This window comes from Gymnoscopelus microlampas, assembly GCF_963454915.1.
Source record: "Gymnoscopelus microlampas genome assembly, chromosome: 14".
NCBI classification, from domain to species: Eukaryota; Metazoa; Chordata; class Actinopteri; order Myctophiformes; family Myctophidae; genus Gymnoscopelus; species Gymnoscopelus microlampas.
In genome coordinates, this window is record NC_139951.1 from 2465068 (window position 1) to 2483199 (window position 18132).

General features: G+C 40.8%; 1 protein-coding gene across 1 annotated transcript; it reads left to right on the top strand.

The window, feature by feature from the left end:
* Positions 1–5493: 5493 nt before the first annotated feature.
* Positions 5494–12799, top strand: LOC311059604 (caspase-8-like). The gene is made up of 8 exons (XM_084077608.1): positions 5494–5826; positions 6616–6694; positions 7567–7608; positions 8210–8322; positions 10096–10207; positions 10459–10586; positions 10846–11237; positions 12509–12799. Exons 1-8 carry the CDS (start codon positions 5533–5535, stop codon positions 12636–12638), a joined length of 1290 nt encoding a protein of 429 aa, XP_083933734.1. The 5' UTR covers positions 5494–5532; the 3' UTR covers positions 12639–12799.
* Positions 12800–18132: the final 5333 nt, after the last annotated feature.

Genomic DNA, 18132 nt, shown 5'->3' on the forward strand with positions numbered 1-18132 from the left:
CTCTGAAAGCTCTGTCTGAAGGTGATGTTTATAATATCTATCTATCTATCTATCTATCTATCTATCTATCTATCTATCTATCTATCTATCTATCTATCTCTCTCTCTCTCTCTCTCTCTCTCTCTCTCTCTCTCTCTCTCTCTCTCTCTCTCTCTCTCTCTCTCTCTCTCTCTCTCTCTCTCTCTCTCTCTCTCTCTATCTATCTATCTTTATATCTATCTACTGTATCTATCTATCTATCTATCTACCTATCTACCTATCTATCTATCTATCTACCTATCTACCTATCTATCTATCTATCTATCTATCTATCTATCTGTCTGTCTGTCTGTCTGTCTGTCTGTCTGTCTGTCTGTCTGTCTGTCTGTCTATATCTATGGCTATCCGTCCGTCCGTCTGTCCGTCCGTCCGTCCGTCCGTCCGTCCGTCCGTCCGTCCGTCCGTCCTTCTGTCTGTCGCTTATCAATCTGGCTGGTAAATTATGATTAAGAATAGTATTTATAATATTATAATACTATCACTATTGGTGATGATGATGATGATTATGATGGTCTTGTCATATTGTTGCTGTCGGGCAATGTGTATTAAATTAATGCTCTACGTTGTCGTGTAAAAGTGGTGAGCAAAAGTAGTGAAAATATGCATTGTGAGCTTGTAGATCTGCTATTTTCTCTATTTTTGAAAAGTCTCTCTGTGGGTTTTATAAATATTGAACCAATGACAAGTATTAACAAGAGATTGTGACTAGATTGGATCCATTGGAACACATGGTTCTTTTTTATATTTCCTGAAAAGTAACAGTTAACAAGGTTTCCAACTGATTGATAACTTCAGGAATTAATATCAATTACATAATTGATAACATGAGAAGATACAGTATAAGTAATAATTGAGTGATTCATAGTTCTATGGATCTGTGGTCAGCTCAGTCACAATTGTTATTATTAATAATTCATATAACTCAATCTCTGAATCCAATCCTAAATATTGACATCGTTGTTAAGCAGCACACGTGACGCATTGCGACACGATGTGAGCTTGTAGATCGGCTATTTTCAAAAAGGTTGTGTATAAAATATGAATTTTAGTAGTAATGCTAGTTTTGTAATAATAATCCGAATCTGCAAATTTACTAATAACCAAATCTGTAAAATAATTGTAGTGGAGTAAAAGTACAATATTTGCCTCTGAGATGTAGTGGAGTAGAAGTATGAAATATTAAAAATGGAAATACTCAGGTAAAGTAAAAGTAACTCAAAATTGCACTTACTGTAAGTACAGCACTTGAGTATGTAATGAACGTAGTAATGAACGTAGTTACTTTACACCGGTGGTTCTCAAAGTGGGGTCTGGTTTAATATAGCATCACAATGAATTTTACCCCATTATCCATATTTTCAACATTGGCTTTTCAAAAATAGCAGCTCTACAAGCTCACAAGCGCGACACTTTGTGCAGCTCTGCGAGCTTGTACATCTGCTACTTGTACTTGTAGATCTGCAATTTTTTTTACATTTTTGAAAAATACACAAATCTTATTTTCTGGGGGTCCCTGGCACAAAACATTTTCAGATGGGGGTCCGCGGCCAAATATATATCAATTTGTGGGTCCTTGGCACGAAAAAGTTTGAGAACTACTGCTTTACGCCACTGATATTAAGATATTAAGATATTAAGATATTAAGTGTGTGTGTGTGTGTGTGTGTGTGTGTGTGTGTGTGTGTGTGTGTGTGTGTGTGTGTGTGTGTGTGTTTGTGTGCGTGCGTGCGTGCGTGCGTGCGTGCGTGTGTCAGGAGAACATCAGAGTCTAGAAGATGTGAGATTGATGTTGATTGGTGGAAAGCAGGCTGAGAGGAATGGAGCTGGGAATCGCATTCTGCAGCAGAGTGTGTTTACAGAAACTCTATTCAAGGTGAGTAATATGATATGAATGTGATGTTATAATGAATGAGCTCAAAGTAAACAGTAAAGAGATCTAATATAAATGTCTTCTGATGATAATGTGAAAGTATCTGCTGTCAAGAATGTTGTACCACATTCAATTCAATTCAAAGGAGCTTTATTTGCATGAGAAAACATACGTATACAATAGCAGCAATCTTCCTCATTCACTTTGGGACAATTAGCATTATTTTTTCTCCATACTATTTAGATAGTATATGAAAAAAAGGCTCAGATTTAAAATGTGTTTAAAGGTAGGAGCTCTGATTATGTGCAGTAGGTCTAGAGCTCTGCTCTCTACAGATAGTGTTTATATGTGCAGTAGGTCTAGAGCTCTGCTCTCTACAGATAGTGTTTATAGTGACGTGTAATTAGACGTGTAATTTAGGTGCCAAAATGCGTGTTAGCAGGCTGGTTAGTTGTAATAAGAAGTGGAGGAGAAGAAACGTCTCGACCAAGGTTTCCACTCATTCATTTATTCAGCATAAGCAGCATCATAACGGGTGCAACCAAACCCACACCCTAACCCTAACCGCACGCGGATGCCACATAGTCGGAGAAAAGGTCTGTCGAATTAACGCATGCCTCCCATCATAACAGCAGAGAGCCAGGGCAGAGCCCTGATCTCCCGCACAGCCTAACGGCCTGGTCGTACTAACTTAACAAGTCACGTATCAGTCAACTTATACTGTCCGTTCACATTTGAATACAAACAAACGGGTGGGACCAGCTGGTGACCAAGTTCTTTGATCATTTGGCCATCCTGACTAACAGTTGTTGTCAGGAAGGTAGACTTAGGCCAGGTACACACTGCAGGACATTAGGTCCGATGTTGCTGTCGCCGACCTTTTTTGGCGCTCGCCGACAAAACCTCCCGATCTGACGCAGATCGGCCTTTGATCGGCAAGATAATGCTCGCTGCGTGTGAAAGGCTCCGCGACACGATGTGGCCGCGATTATCCGCTCTGCGACGGTTTTCCGACCGTTTTCAGATAACTAAACTGTTAGATATTCAGATGCGTCCCAGACAGGACAGAAGACAATATCATACAATATGAAAGGATCTGCGACCAACTTGCGAGGAGATGTACACTACAGCCAATGAGAGCACATTACAGCCACCGTGGCTATGGAAGGTCTGTGGACCTGACCACAACAAACACATCCCCCGCATAGTTACCGTCCAGTCCTGTATTAAGTTAAACATTATTATAAAACAGAATGAGAGTGAGCGAGCGTGCTCAAAGGGGGCCGGGGCTGTTTATTTGAGACTATTGCACAGAGAGAGAGAAAGACAGACACAGAGAGCGAGTATATATTTACAAAATCCACACAGATCTTGAATGGGGGTCTATGTGTTGTGTTTGTGTATGTTTTCAGAAGGGGAATGTCTGTGCCTCTGTGGACAATTAATTATTATTATTCATTTGGGGGTCCTTGGGGGGCCATGAAAATGTTTGAGAACAACTGGTTCAAACAACATTAGGAAACAAAGCCAAAAAAGCAACTACACTTTCAAGCAACTTTACAGAAAAACAATCCCAAAGTCGCTTATAATAAGCGGACATGCCAACTCTGTCACTGACCGGTTCTGCGCTCTTGACGTGCGAGCGAGAGAGAGAGAGAGAGAGAGCGAGAGAGAGAGCGAGCGAGAGAGGGGGGAGAGGGAGAGAGGCATATCACGGGATACGTCGATTAAAATGAATTGGAATAAACACAAATGTATGTATTGGGTCTGACTCTGGAGATAGCATCCTAGTGAACTATCCTACAGTGTGTCAGCCCTTGTCGGGGATCAATCGTGTTGTGAAGACCACAACGATATTATGACAGCCGATTTCAAGAAATAAACTCCTGCAATGTGTTCTGCTTAACGATCAGATGACTCCCCGAGCACTTTAAGGTCCTGCAGTGTGTACCTGCCTTTAGTGTCTCCAGGTTAAACAATGGAGCTGTGATTGCATTTCACACCAGGGCAGAGTCCTTGATTAGATATTCTAACACCAGTCTGTGTCACTCATGATTCTGCTTTCTTTAGTATAATTTCTATATGGTGCTGACTTTAGCTTTAGTGGAGTTTGTTTTAATAATAATCTTTTTTTACTTGCATACTGGTATATAAAATATAGCACATGATACGACAATAGGTCTAGAGGTCTACTTGGTACTCGGTTCATGCATGTCAGTACTGTGTTGCTGCCCTGTGCTGGTGGTATGAATTGGCCTTTAAGTGGTTAAGACATCATGTGACCAATGAACTGTCAGTGATCAATACACACAGATGTTCTCTCTCAAATGAATGTAGATGAGTTTGATTGATTGATTGAAATTTGTATTAGGCAAAAGAATGTAAAACAACAAAGTTACACTTATAATGCTTTTGACTAAAAGGTCCGGCCAAAAAAGTCCTTGCGGGCTTGTTTCCGTTGGGGTCCTTGAATTAATTTCATAGACATATATAGTAGCAACCAAACAGTTCAAAAATCAACATAAGAATACAGAGGAAAAAAGATAGACCATTATGTACAAAAAAGGCATGAGAAAATAAAAAATTATATACAAAAAAAAGCATTAGAAAATGAAATAAAAAGTATGTACAAAAAAAAGGGGGAGGGGGGGGTCGTCTGTCTACAGGGAAACTGGTACTAGCTCCTCTTTAGGCCTCCAGAAAGATGAGTTTTTAGGGCTGTTTTGAATGAGCCCAGCGAACTGCATTTTTTGAGGGATGGGGTTAGACTATTCCATTCCTTGGTGGCTGTGCTATAGAAGGAGAATTTGCCCATGTTTGTTTTATGGGTGGGTGTTACCAGATTGTTGTTTACGCTCCCTCTAGTTTTGTGACTGTGGGTGTCACTTACTTTTTCGAGGTACTTATACAGATATGCGGGTATAGGGGGCATTTCGGGCAAATCTGCATTTACAATTTTGAAGACCAGTCCCATTTTTAGTTGTATAACCCTGTCTTCTACCCTGAGCCAGCCTAGGCTGGCAAAGTGAGTGGGACAGAGGTGGGTCATGGGCCCCAGTCCGAGAAGTAGTCGAATCAGTTTGTTTTGGGAGGTTTGAAGCTTAGTCTTCAGTGACACTGATGTGTTGGAGTACCAAGAGGAGCTAGCATAGTCAAAAAGGGGCTGAATCAGGGCCCCTGAGAGGGTCCTGAGTGCCTGAGGGTTGACAAAAACCCTCAGGCACTCAGTCATTAGCCTATATGAGATTATAATATTTTGGTATGGCTGTGATCTGTGTTAGCTAACTGTCACTGTTAGCTATTCTGTTTACTTCCACATAGTAACGCTATGGTGATAGTGAGTGAGTATTAATTATGACTAACATACAGTAAACCTCATATTCCAGGAGTTTAAAACCCAGACTAAACTGACAGAATGTGTCAGACAACAGTGGCGAGTTGCTGACAGAAATGTGAGTGTGGTGAACTGTCCAGACTGTTCGACTACACCTCCATCACAGAAGACCAAAGACGTCCTTCTACATGGTGTGACTCTGTGTTCTCCTGGACCCCATGCCGTCCTGGTGACTGTTGATGTCAGGTCCAGTTTCTCTGAAGCTGACCGGAGATCACTGGAGGAACACATGGAGCTGCTGGGGGACAGAGTCTGGAGACACACTCTGGTTCTGTTCACATGGGGATACTGGCTGGGAGAGAGACGTGTTGAGGAGTACATAGAGTCTGAAGGAGAACCTCTGAGGTGGCTCCTGGAGAAATGTGGATACAGGTACCATGTTCTAAACTCTCTGAAGTTGTACATTTCAGAAGTGACAGAGCTGATGGAGAAAACAGAAGACATGGTGACAAGGAACAGAGGACACTTTAAGCCTTCAGACTCAAAAGAAGACAGGTGTGTCAGAGACACAAGACACTTCAAGGTGGGACATGAGACAAGACACATGACACTGTTTGAAAGACTGAAAATAAATAAGTTAATGTGTATTAATCCCTGTGGGGAAATTCAGATGTCGTAGCAGCAACAGCAGTAAATGTGAGATAGGTACAGCTAAGAATAGAGATAAGAAAAAATATAAAATGAAAATAAAATACATTGACTTGTAAAAGAAGAATGTAAAAGATAAGGAAAAGAATGAGAAGATATGAGAGAGGAAGTTGACGTTTGTTTGAAACAGACACTTAACCTAATGATGTGTCTGAGGGTGTGTCTTACACTCATCTCGCTCTGATATACACTAGGACAAATTCATTAGCTACTCATAACTTTCTAAAGAAGTTATTGCGCTCAAATAATATTGACATTTATTAATTAGGTCAAGCTTCATAAGGATGCTGTTCATTAAGAACTGCCAGTCCTTTGGGACAAAAGCTCACACCTTTGATAGTCAAAGAGAGTATGACTTTACACTCTTCTTCTTTCCAAAAACATTTATAAAAATGGACAACACGTACAGTCAATTTATATTTCCTACTGATCATTTCCTCCAAATGTTATTGTTAAAGGGATTCTAGGTAACTTTAAGCCTAAATTTAAAAAAAACATGTTTTTTCTTTTTTTATCTCTGAAGTTGCCTAGAATACCTTTAATTTTATCATGAATGGAGCATCTATAGTCCATCCATAATGCTTATCAATTTTACAATATAATTAATAACATTTATGGATGTGTGATTGTAAAGTATTAATGTGTTATTTTGTTCTACATACAGAGTGACGTGTCAAGTGTGACAGCATTACTAGCAAGCCTCCCTGGTGGATTCAGTAATGAAGGTGTAATGCAGGTTGCAGGTTAGTTTCCTCTTTCAAATTTCATTCAAACTATTATTACAGCATTATGTTAACATACGTACTATTCTGGATGAATAGAGTTTAACATTTAAATGAAAACAGTGTTACTTAAGTTATCAACCAAAGACACATTTTAATTGATCAGATTTTCAGGTTTTTCTCTGACGATGTAATTTAGTGAATCAGTTCATTGAATATTGTGTCTATAGTGTTTGATGAAGCTTGTAGCTTTACAAGCTTCTTGCTTTTGTGGTGAATTAAGGCAGTAAGCTGCGTGTTACCAAGCTGGTTGGTACAAGAAGTAGAGGAGAAGAAGACGTCTGGACCAGGTTCCATGTTCACCATTCATTCATTTACTCAGCAACAACAGCATAGCATCATAACAGCTTCCAGGGGCAGAGCCCCTGTCCACCACCAGCCTCATTACATTTTTAGTTCACCTTTTAAACCTTGTCACTCACATTAGAATACAGGCGGGTGGGATGGGGGTCACCCTGAAAGGTGACAAGATCTCCCCCTTTCATGTCCTTTGACCAATTGGCCGATCTGATTAGCAACTGTATGTCAGGAAGCTTGGGTGATGTCTTCAGCTTAACAATGGAGATGTATCGCCATTCACACCCCTGCACTCTAGGCTATCAGCCACATGTTCTGTAGACATTTGGTGATTAACATAGTGTAGGCTACCTGATTATAATATGCAGGCGCTATGCTGGGTCACAACACATTATTTCTTCTTTAACTTTAGTATCATCTGTTTTTTACTTGCATACTGTTCATAAAATATAAGCAATCAGGGCCAATATACGACACTTTCTTCACACACAAGTCATTTCAAGTCACAGTATCAACTGATTCTTGTTTTCTCTCAGGTGCATCAGGTGTGAAAGAACCTCAGATTGCCCAGACAACAGGTAAGATCTTTACTCTCTGACCTTTATGTTTGACCCTGAAATCAATCTAAGAACTAGAAATGTGTGCCAAGTAGAGGGCAAATCTCTACCAGGAGGCAAGCCCTGCTTCTCTCCATCTGTCTGGATCAGTGTGTGTGTGTGTGTGTGTGTGTGTGTGTGTGTGTGTGTGTGTGTGTGTGTGTGTGTGTGTGTGTGTGTGTGTGTGTGTGTGTGTGTGTGTGTGTGTGTGTGTGTGTGTGTGTGTGTGACAATTGGCATGTGATGCAGATAGAGAGAAACAAGACAGGTTGGTCTGTCAACCAATACACACTCAGCATATTTCACATGACATTTAATAGGGATGTCCAAATCAAATCATCCAAAACATATTCATTTCAAATTCAGCATGCTCTACATGTGATTTAAAGACAGTGCTGTGCTGTAGTCATAAATACCTTATACCACTGATGCATGTAGACCTTTCATAAGGCAACATTAAGCTGACATCCACTATTAGTTGTGGGACAGTTGACAGCTACAGCTTCTCCGTCACAAATATTCACCATCATGCACCTGCATGCAAGAACATATCAATGTAACTGATATGTATTCTGATCTGTAGGTGAGGCTACACGATCCCTTCAAGAAGAGCCATGTCTTCCAAAGACAGAGCCTGACTCAGAGGTATATATATATCTCATATATATCTCCTCTTTTTCTTTATTTATTTTTTTAGCACAGGATAAAAATATACATTTCCGTTCAAATATATGGGTTGCTTCATTTAAAAAACAAAAACAAAAAAACAGACAGACATACATACAGGTGCATCAATTGTTACAGGTATAATGCATAGTTGTCTCCGCCAGGCCGAAAGGCATGGCGAGAGTATGTTTTCCACCCCGTCCGTCCGTCCGTGTGTCCGTGTGTGTGTGTGTCCGTGTGTGTGTCCGTGTGTCCGTCCGTCTGTGACCAGCTAATCTCCGGCACCGTTGTCTTTTTTCTCATGGGCCTTTTATAGCGCCACCAGGAGGCCGATTTGTGCAAAACATATTTTTTGACAGCACTCCGACAGATTTTGTCCAAAAATCACGCAAATCGGTACACAGTATCTCTGTAGTCATTAAACAAAATAGGTCTTTCAGATTTCTCATATTCCATCCTGATTGGCTAAAAATGTCTTCCAAAGTTTGCAGGACTGCTCCATTTTGAACACAATGCCTCAAATCATGAACACAGCATGCAATTTCCGTGAAATGTTGCACTCTCATTCCCATTAGGCCGAGGAAGAACTACCATTTGAAAATGTTCAAATCAGCCTCATGGTGGCGCTATAACAGGCCGGTTCGTGTTTTTACCTATAATTGCACCGATCTGTGTAAAACTTTGTATGCACACTCCCTAGTGGTCAAGGAAAAACCTTTGCCCTGCATTTTTCACATCTACCTTTTATAGCGCCACCAGGAGGCCGACTTATGTAAAACACATTATTTTATACTACTCCTTCCAATTGTATCCAAATTTCACGCAAATCGGTACACATGATCTCTATAGTCATGTGATCAAGACGGATGTGTTTGATTTTTCATATGCCATACTGATTGGCTAAGATTGACATCTAAAGTTTGCATTATTGGCTTGTTTTGAACAAAATTCCGCAAATCATGAACGCACCGTCCAATTGCGCTCAAACTTTGCACGCACATTCACACTATGTTGAGGAACAAATGCCACACTTTTAACATTGGCCTGTTATAACGCCACCAACAGGTCTAATTTAGCAAAACATGTTTTTAACAAAATGCCTCAAATCATGAATGCAGTCAGTGTCCGATTGTCGTGCAAGGCCTAAGAAGAAATGGCAGCCTTTTCATGCGGCCTATTATAGCGCCACCAGGAGGCCACAATAGAATACCTGACCTGACAAAAAAATGGTCCGGATTTTTTTTTTAAATAACAAAACCAAACCCGTGACAGTTTCGTCTGATTCCGACCCGTTCCGACTTTTTATTTTTATTTTTACGGACCCGGTCACCGGGACCCTAATTGGACTGGTAAAATTTGTTCCGAAACCCGATTATTTCCGAGATTTTACAGACCAGACACCCCTTCAAAAAAGCGCACATGAAACAATACAAAAATAAATAAGTATGCAGAGGTATTCATGTAATATGTGTGGCAAAGATTTTTCTTTGTAAATAAATGTGGACTTTATGAAATAATAGCAGACCTATTGACCACTGACCATTAAATGGTCAATGCGTGAAGAGCTCTACATTAAAGTATCAGCACGTCCTATTGCATGACAGTAAAAGAAAAGGACAGCTGTCCCTACCCACAATACCCTGTTCTGAGCTCCTTTTATTAGTTACCTGCTGAGACTGTGTGTGTGTGTGTGTGTGTGTGTGTGTGTGCGTGCGTGCGTGCGTGCGTGCGTGTGCGTGCGTGCGTGCGTGCGTGCGTGCGCGCGTGCGCGCGTGCGTGCGCGTGTGTGTATCCTGCCTGCAGACTGAATGCTACACACTGTCTCATAACCCACGTGGGACGTGTTTGATCATTAACAACGAGATATTCTCTGTGAGCGAGCTGAAAAATCGACCTGGAACTCTGAAAGATGAGGGTATGTATGCTTAGTGATCAGATCTAATTTGTTGCTGATAATCAATCAAGGCCTTCGATCAAAGTCAACTCTTGTCATCTGTGATTTGTGCTTAGATGATATAATCAAAGCATACCTAAGTCTGAGTCTAGCTGCTCAATAAAGTGATCTTTTGTCTTAGACACGGTGTGCAGGCTCTACTTCTTCAAATAGATGATATATAATAACATTGTCCCTCTCTCTTTCCCTCTCTCTTTCCTTGTGTCACACAGAGGAACTGGAAAGGGTTTTCTCCAAGCTGGGCTTTGAGGTGAATGTGCACACCAACAAGACGGCAAAGGGCATATGTCGTGTGCTGAAAGAGCTGGGAGGACAAGATTTCAGGAAGACAGATGCTTTGGTATGTGAGGCCCTATCATGCACGACGCTTTGTCCCTTGTGCCTAATCTTATTCGGCTTTTTCTTTTTTTAAAGTAAAATAGTGAAAATAGACGATCTACATCAATGCGTTGTGAGCTTGTAGATAGGATTAAGCATAAGGGATAAGACGCCACGATAGGGCCTGTGGTGTTCAACATCTCCAGAGGTGTTCGTTTTTCTCCTTTTTTTTTGCTTTCCTGTTTTCACACAGCAATGATCCATTCTACCTCTGACATTAGGTGGTGTGTGTGCTGTCTCACGGGGAGAAGGGCTGTGTCTACGGTTCAGATGGCAAGAAGGTGTTACTCAAAGAATTGATGGAGCCCTTCAGAAGCAGGAGTTCTCGCACCTTGGTGGGGAAGCCCAAGCTGTTCTTCATCCAGGCGTGTCAGGGGAGCGACTACCAAGAGGCAGCAGCACCTCTCCCCACACAGAGCGAGGGAGAGGGCGAGCAACTGAGTACAATACAGGGTGACGGGGGCTGGTTCTACCAGCCTGACACAGTCCCAAACGATGCAGACTTCCTGATGGGCATAGCATCCGTAGAGGAATGCAAATCATTCCGGGACATTGACACAGGTTCCATCTACATCCAGGCGCTGTGCAGACAGCTTGAAATAGCAGCAGGAAGGTGAGAGGGACATTTCGGATTATGATACTTTTTTTTGTGTCTTTACTTTATTTCGGTTTTAGGGTTAGGGTTAGGGTTAGGTTAGGGTTGTGCTATTTAATTCTGATTTTACCGATTTATTATCATTATTATTATTTTTTCCCGACTTTTTTTGCCGCCTCTCCAAACTGCCGCTCTAGGCGGCCGCCTAGGTCGCCTTAATGGACGCGCCGGCCCTGAGTTACTCTCTCTCACGCTCTTTAATAAACAGCAAATACATTTTCAGGTGGGTTGCCAATTTCATTAAATCAGGTGAGAGTACCCATTCATCAGCTTCAGTTTTCCCGTTCCAATTTCCACTCATCACTTCCAATTTCATCTATCATCCTGTATCCTGTGGCCTATGAGTTCTCTCTGCTGATTGGATTAAATTGAGATCCCAACCTGAAAATGCATTTTGTTTACTAAATTCCCCCGTTACTGAACAAACACTCTATTATGATTATTATCCGAATATATATACAGATGTGCCATTTCAAAACTTCACATGTCCTGCCATCGCCAAGACAGTAAATTTTCAGGGGATTCCCAGGGCAATAAGAGGGACAAAGAAGGGCATTTAAAATGCTGAATTATTTTGATGATCACTGCTTTTATGATGCTAATTCATTTGAGCAACTGGTCAAGGACCTCTTCAAATCACCTTTCGCCTCATAATGAGTCTGACACCTTCTCTAACACACATTCTTTTGTTCTCATGTATATGGATGTCTGTTGAAGGGAAAAACGGGGGTGTGTAGTGACAACTTCTTTTCAGGGGCAAAACAGTGCGTTTTTAAGGGCAGAACAGGGAGGAAAACATGCCTTTTCAGGGCACTTTCAGGGAAAGAACAGTAACGTGTGAAGTTTTGAAGTGGCACATCTGTAGAGCTGCTTAACACTTATTTTAACAAGAAAAACACAACTTACAAACACACACACACACACACACACACACACACACACACACACACACACACACACACACACACACACACACACACACACACACACACACACACACAGAATAACTTATGTAAATAGCCGTGTGTACCGAGAGCTTGCTTTGGAGGAGATTTCCACAGCATCGAGACCAAGCTCTCACACATAATGCACTGAGAAGTGCATTTTCACGTCCTCCCCCCTGAAGGTGAAATTCACCTTCAGGGGGATAAGAACAACTTATTATATGAGCTGGAATTCAGCCATATTATTGTCACAATGTAATGTTGTAATTTACTGTTTCCTGACAGAGGACAGGACATTCTAAGTGTCCTGACAGCAGTGAACCGGGAGGTCAGCAGAGGACAGGTTGGTAGGCAAAAACAGATGCCAGAATACCGGATCACCCTCACCAAGCAACTCATCCTCAGCTCCATCTGAAACAATCGAGCAGCAGCAGCACGTGGCAAATCTTTGGATTGACAGATTCCACGTGAATTAAAGCTGTTTATGGGCATAATAGAATGATTTATGGTGTCTCACACATGACACAAAGAAAAGCAAATAGAATCCAAATATATTTAATGTTTAGCCATAAATAACATCAGAGGGATCTCTGTCAAACATGCATGTTGTATTGAAAGGAAGGGGTTCCACAAGCCATACAGGTCTCAGGAATGGGGGTGGGGGGTGCTCAGCAGAGATAGGGAGGAGGGATAGACAGGATGACGTTAAAACGAACAGACTCGAGTTAGAAAAGAGAGAGAAGTGAGATAAAAGGGCATTGTAGCAGGGGCTGGAATCTGACACACTCTGCAACACACTATGAGAAAGCAATTGAGGGAGCGATGAAGAGAGAAAATAGGGATATTTAGATGCCATTGTGGAATTGGGAACTACTAGACTAGAACCACAGAGCTCAGGGTGGAAAGAGATGACGGCACAGAGGGAAGGAGTTTGGCTATGGCCACTGACCATTTTGATAATGAGGAGAATACATGGCTGTTGTTTCAGGGAGCCATTGTGATTCAGCAATTTTACCTTCTAGTCTTGCCTTTGGACTGCATGTGGACTATGGACTGTGGATTTTGGATATTGTGCTTTTATTTTGTCTAACACAGTTGGAAAACACTTTGAGTCCACTCCTGTTGTTTTAAAAAGTGCTACATACTGTAAATAAAGAAGTCTTGACATGAGTGAAAAAGAAAAAAAGAAGACACAAACTGCAGTTAAAATCGACAATTATGGCTGAAAGAGTGAACAGCCTGTAACTTGTAAGTAAATGTCATTATGACAATTGAGCAAAAAAGCTTGACCAGTTTATCATGATTTAATCAAGTAATGGTAAAAAAAAAATGTGTTAGAAGCCTCACTAACTCTGACAACTGAGTGCATTTGTACAGCTATTAAAAACAGGAATGAATTAGATGTGTATGTTATTATGCATATGCTAATGTAATCTGAACTTTGGAGTTTAGGAAATCAGTCATGATCATCTGGGAGTGATTAGAGGGCTCGATCTCTTGGGAGAGCCCAGTTATGTTATTGTCACTATTCTTTATTATTATAGCTACATTTATTTTTTCTTCTCACATTTGTGGCACGTTGGAGCTGTGCCATACTTTCACAGAGAAGCTTTGTTGAAACTTGAACATGTTTGTCTCCTTTGGGAATAGCCTGGTCTTTTTTGTTTGAAATATTTCCCTTCTGAACGTGTTTAGTTAGGTTAACCGGGTCATGGTCGATACTACATCGCAAGAAATGTAATCTGTAAGATTGTATTGGTGGAATTAGACTATGATATCTGGAGATGTAATGTGTATAGGTTGTAATGGTGGAGCCAGAGTGGACGTGCTTGTAAATCATTGGACCAGTCTATACAGTTATAGGATGAATAAATGGGCTACTACTACTGTATAAAAACATGAGGAAATACAGAGGTATAGGAATTGTTTGTCTGGATGCATCCTCCCAATACATTGGCTACGATCCCCACAGCTCTCTTTAACTGCTCTGCGTTTTTATTTTGTTCCCCTTTACCCTAAAAAAAAGGAAGTAGTCTTCCAGCTGCTATGTATAGCATTTCTACAGAGACAGGGTCAGCTAGGTTAGCTGATACATAGTTATAGTAAGAATGTCTGTCTACTCTGGTTCCCTGTAAAATATGAAAAATATATTTTTAATACATCACATTTATTTTATTTTTATTTGGATTGATTTGTGTGTAGTCAATGGATGATCACCTGCTATGCTACATTGACTGCAATAAAAGCATATCTTACAATTGTAATTATTGTCATTATTCTTTAGATCAATGTATTTCATTAACACTACATTAGAACAGTGGTACTCCAAGTGGGGTCCGGGGACCCCCAGGAGTCATTGAGTGGGTTCCAGGGGGTCCCCAACAAAACGAGAAACAGTTTAAACATTGACAGTAAGTCTTAACTGTTTAATTATTTTGGCTATTCAAAAATAGCTGATCTACAAGCTCACAACGCGTTATGATGTGACACGTAAATATCATTGACAGCCCATTTTCATCACCTTGCTAAACTAATGGCCTAAGTCTTTTTTTGAGGAAAATTATATTTTTGCCTAAGTCAGCTCCTCATGACACTGGCCACCTCTGGTAAAATCGCCTATCTCCTATTTGAAAAGGATCATGCTGTTCACTCCCTCTTTTAGTATAATGGTCTAACTCCCTAGTGTCAATTAGACCAAAATAGTCATTTTTTTGGCCTAAATCACATGGTTTTGTGAATTATTTACTGATTTCACTGGGTGAAAAGAAATGATTTTGGGAGGGTATTCCTCAGGCATACCCCTGATACTTAAGGGAGTGTGTGTGTGTGTATGCTGCCCTCATTCATTAATGTAACACCTCCCACATACCTCCCACATATTCAGGTGTATGTACCATTTCTGAGACCTGAACTTTGGACTGCTGGAGGGCTGAAGATCCAAAATGGCAGTCCTTGAAGCCTTGAAGAAAAACAGAAGAAGAAAAAAATAATTACAATTAAACCACAAAACCACTGAAACCGGAACACAACAATGTTAATACAATTACCACACTCTACCACACTATTGTGTGTGTGTGTGTGTGTGTGTGTGTGTGTGTGTGTGTGTGTGTGTGTGTGTGTGTGTGTGTGTGTGTATTGCCTGCTGACTGTCTGCTGAATCTTCTGCTGAAAACCAAGCTTGACTGTTGACATGCAAATTGCAATTTATTCTGGAGATTACCTGTTAAAACTCCGAAAGGTCCTCACACATGTACCGCTGGATGCCAACAACTGTAAAATATATAACAGCAATTAAAACTCAGAAAACTTCAACTGAAACAGGAGTGCACAAAAAAAAAGTTGAACTAGAAAAAGTGCTCCTCGGAGCACAAGTCTCCGCCAGCAGACTTGTGTTGGGAATGTTGGGAATGTTCTAATTCTTATGTTCTAATTCTTACAAAAAATAGAACATGTTACTGTGTCATAGTAACATGACACAAGTGTCCTATTCGTCTGTATAAGTGTCCTATCCGTCCTGTCTGTATAAGTGTCCTATCCGTCCTGTCTGTATAAGTGTCCTATCCGTCCTGTCTGTATAAGTGTCCTATCCGTCCTGTCTGTATAAGTGTCCTATCCGTCCTGTCTGTGTAAGTGTCCTATCTGTCCTGTCTGTGTAAGTGTCCTATCCAATTGTTACAGTATCCGCCATTTCTCAGCCATTTCGTGATTGTTCCTGTCTTACCTCACTTTGAAAGAGGCACAGACTCTTTCAAAGTGACACATGTATTTATAGGCCGTTATACGTCACTAGCCAATCAGATCACACTATTTCACCGTATTGTCACGTGTCACGTGAGGCTTGACCAATGTTAGCTTGGCTGACGGAAAGTGAAAACAATGTCTCCTGGCGGTGAGAATGAAGAGTGTGGGTGTGTACTGTAGTACCTTATAAAACTTCCTCGTCAACAGTGGGGAAATCAATGGAATTCTCCCTGCAAATATCATTTTAGGGGTTAGTGGGATGAAGCAATGCTTTGCCATTGTATTCAACTAGAGGTGCGGGTCGCTACGCGACCCTTCCGCCTAGTCGCTGGCGCGAGGCTCTCGTGAAGTGGGCTGTAGATGTTTTGGACACGCAAACCAAAAGCGAGAGCAACAGTGTTTCCAGACGCAAACCGAAAACGAAAGCAAACTGAGAGACGGACACATTTCACCCGTTCATCTATCTATGTATTCACACAGGCTCTTGCAGGAGCAGAATGTGCGGCACAGATTGATGAAGCAGCACGCTCAGCCCAGCGAGACGGCGCGCGCTGCGTTCAACCCTCCCAAAGAGTCAGACAGACAGTATTTGGATGGGGGGCGGGGTTGCCGGGGTTGCCATGTCCAGGAGTTGTAAGCGTGAAGTGGCGTGTAATTGGTTGGGGAAAGTGCGGCGACGCATGCGCAGTGCGCAGGGCGGTGTTTTTGCATCAAGCTGGTTGCTTGTTGCTCGCGCGCAATCTGGCAACAGTGATGGAACTTACACACACGCAAACATTCGACAGTGGATTCAAATTGTATGGTAGATACAGCCACAGTAAAGACAAACTACAAAGCAATCCAACTTTAGTTACTAAAATGTATAAAGTCAGTGTATTTTACTATACTGCATTATGCTGACAAATTAAATCATGGCATATGAATTGACTAGCTACTTGACTAGGCCACATGTTTTAAAACAATCTGAACTCATACAGGTAAAGAAACACTAGCCTACAACTGATCAAACAGACTGTAGAGAACTGATCAAAGTAAATAATAAACAGTATAACCTACTAATGATTTACAATTAGATAAAATAGCAACTTACCATTTACAAAGCTAGTCCGAAAACATCAACAGGCCAGCAGTACATGGGTGAGAAGAATGAATTCACCCAACCGCCCAAACAGTTCGAATGTGTTTGGACAAATCTGATTGGATAGACACACCGGTTCCCCTCCCCACCATTTGAATGTGCATGTTAAATGTTGGCAGTCAGAGAGAGAGAGAGAGAGATTGGAAATAAACGATTTACTTAGTTTTAACAAGTTAAAAGTTACTATGTAGAGGTACTAATGCTTTGCACTAAACAACAAGCACAAAAAAAGAACTGACATTTTATACTTAAGTAAAAGTAATAAGTATCAATAGTGTAATGTAGAAATGCTCTTACTTGTTACAAGTAAAAGTCCATTACATTTTGTTAATAAACAAAATAGTTTATTAACCACATGACTGGTGGTAACCTGTATTGTTGGCAGTGATGGCAGAAGTACTCAGATATTTTACTTAAGTAAAAGTAGCAATACCACAATATAAAAATACAAACAAAATATAAATATAATAAAACAAGTAAAAGGCCTGTGTTCAAAATGTTACTTGAGTAAAAGTAAAAAAAAGTATTGGCATCAAAATATACTTAAAGTACCAAAAGTGAAAGTATTAAAATGTTTGAAAATAGCAGATCTACAAGCTTGTAGATTGGCTATTTTCAAATAGCCTATGTATAAAATAAGGCTAAAGTGGTTAATGTATGTTTCATAATGTAATCATTTATATCTGCAAAGTAACTAGTAGCTAAAGTTTTCAAATATTGTAGTGGAGCAAAAGTACAATATTTGCCCCAAGACTGCACTCTGATCTCTCTCTCTCTCTCTCTCTCTCTGTGTGTGTGTGTGTGTGTGTGTGTGTGTGTGTGTGTGTGTGTGTGTGTGTGTGTGTGTGTGTGTGTGTGTGTGTGTGTGTGTGTGTGTGTGTGTGTGTGTGTCATGCTTTATTCATATGTCCTTTCTGTAAACTAACACTGCTCACCTATGCAAGACCTAAGAACACACACATTTTTTTTTTAATATTTGTATTAGCTTTTCCTTGAATGTCACAATGCAACTTTGGTTCACTGTTTCTCT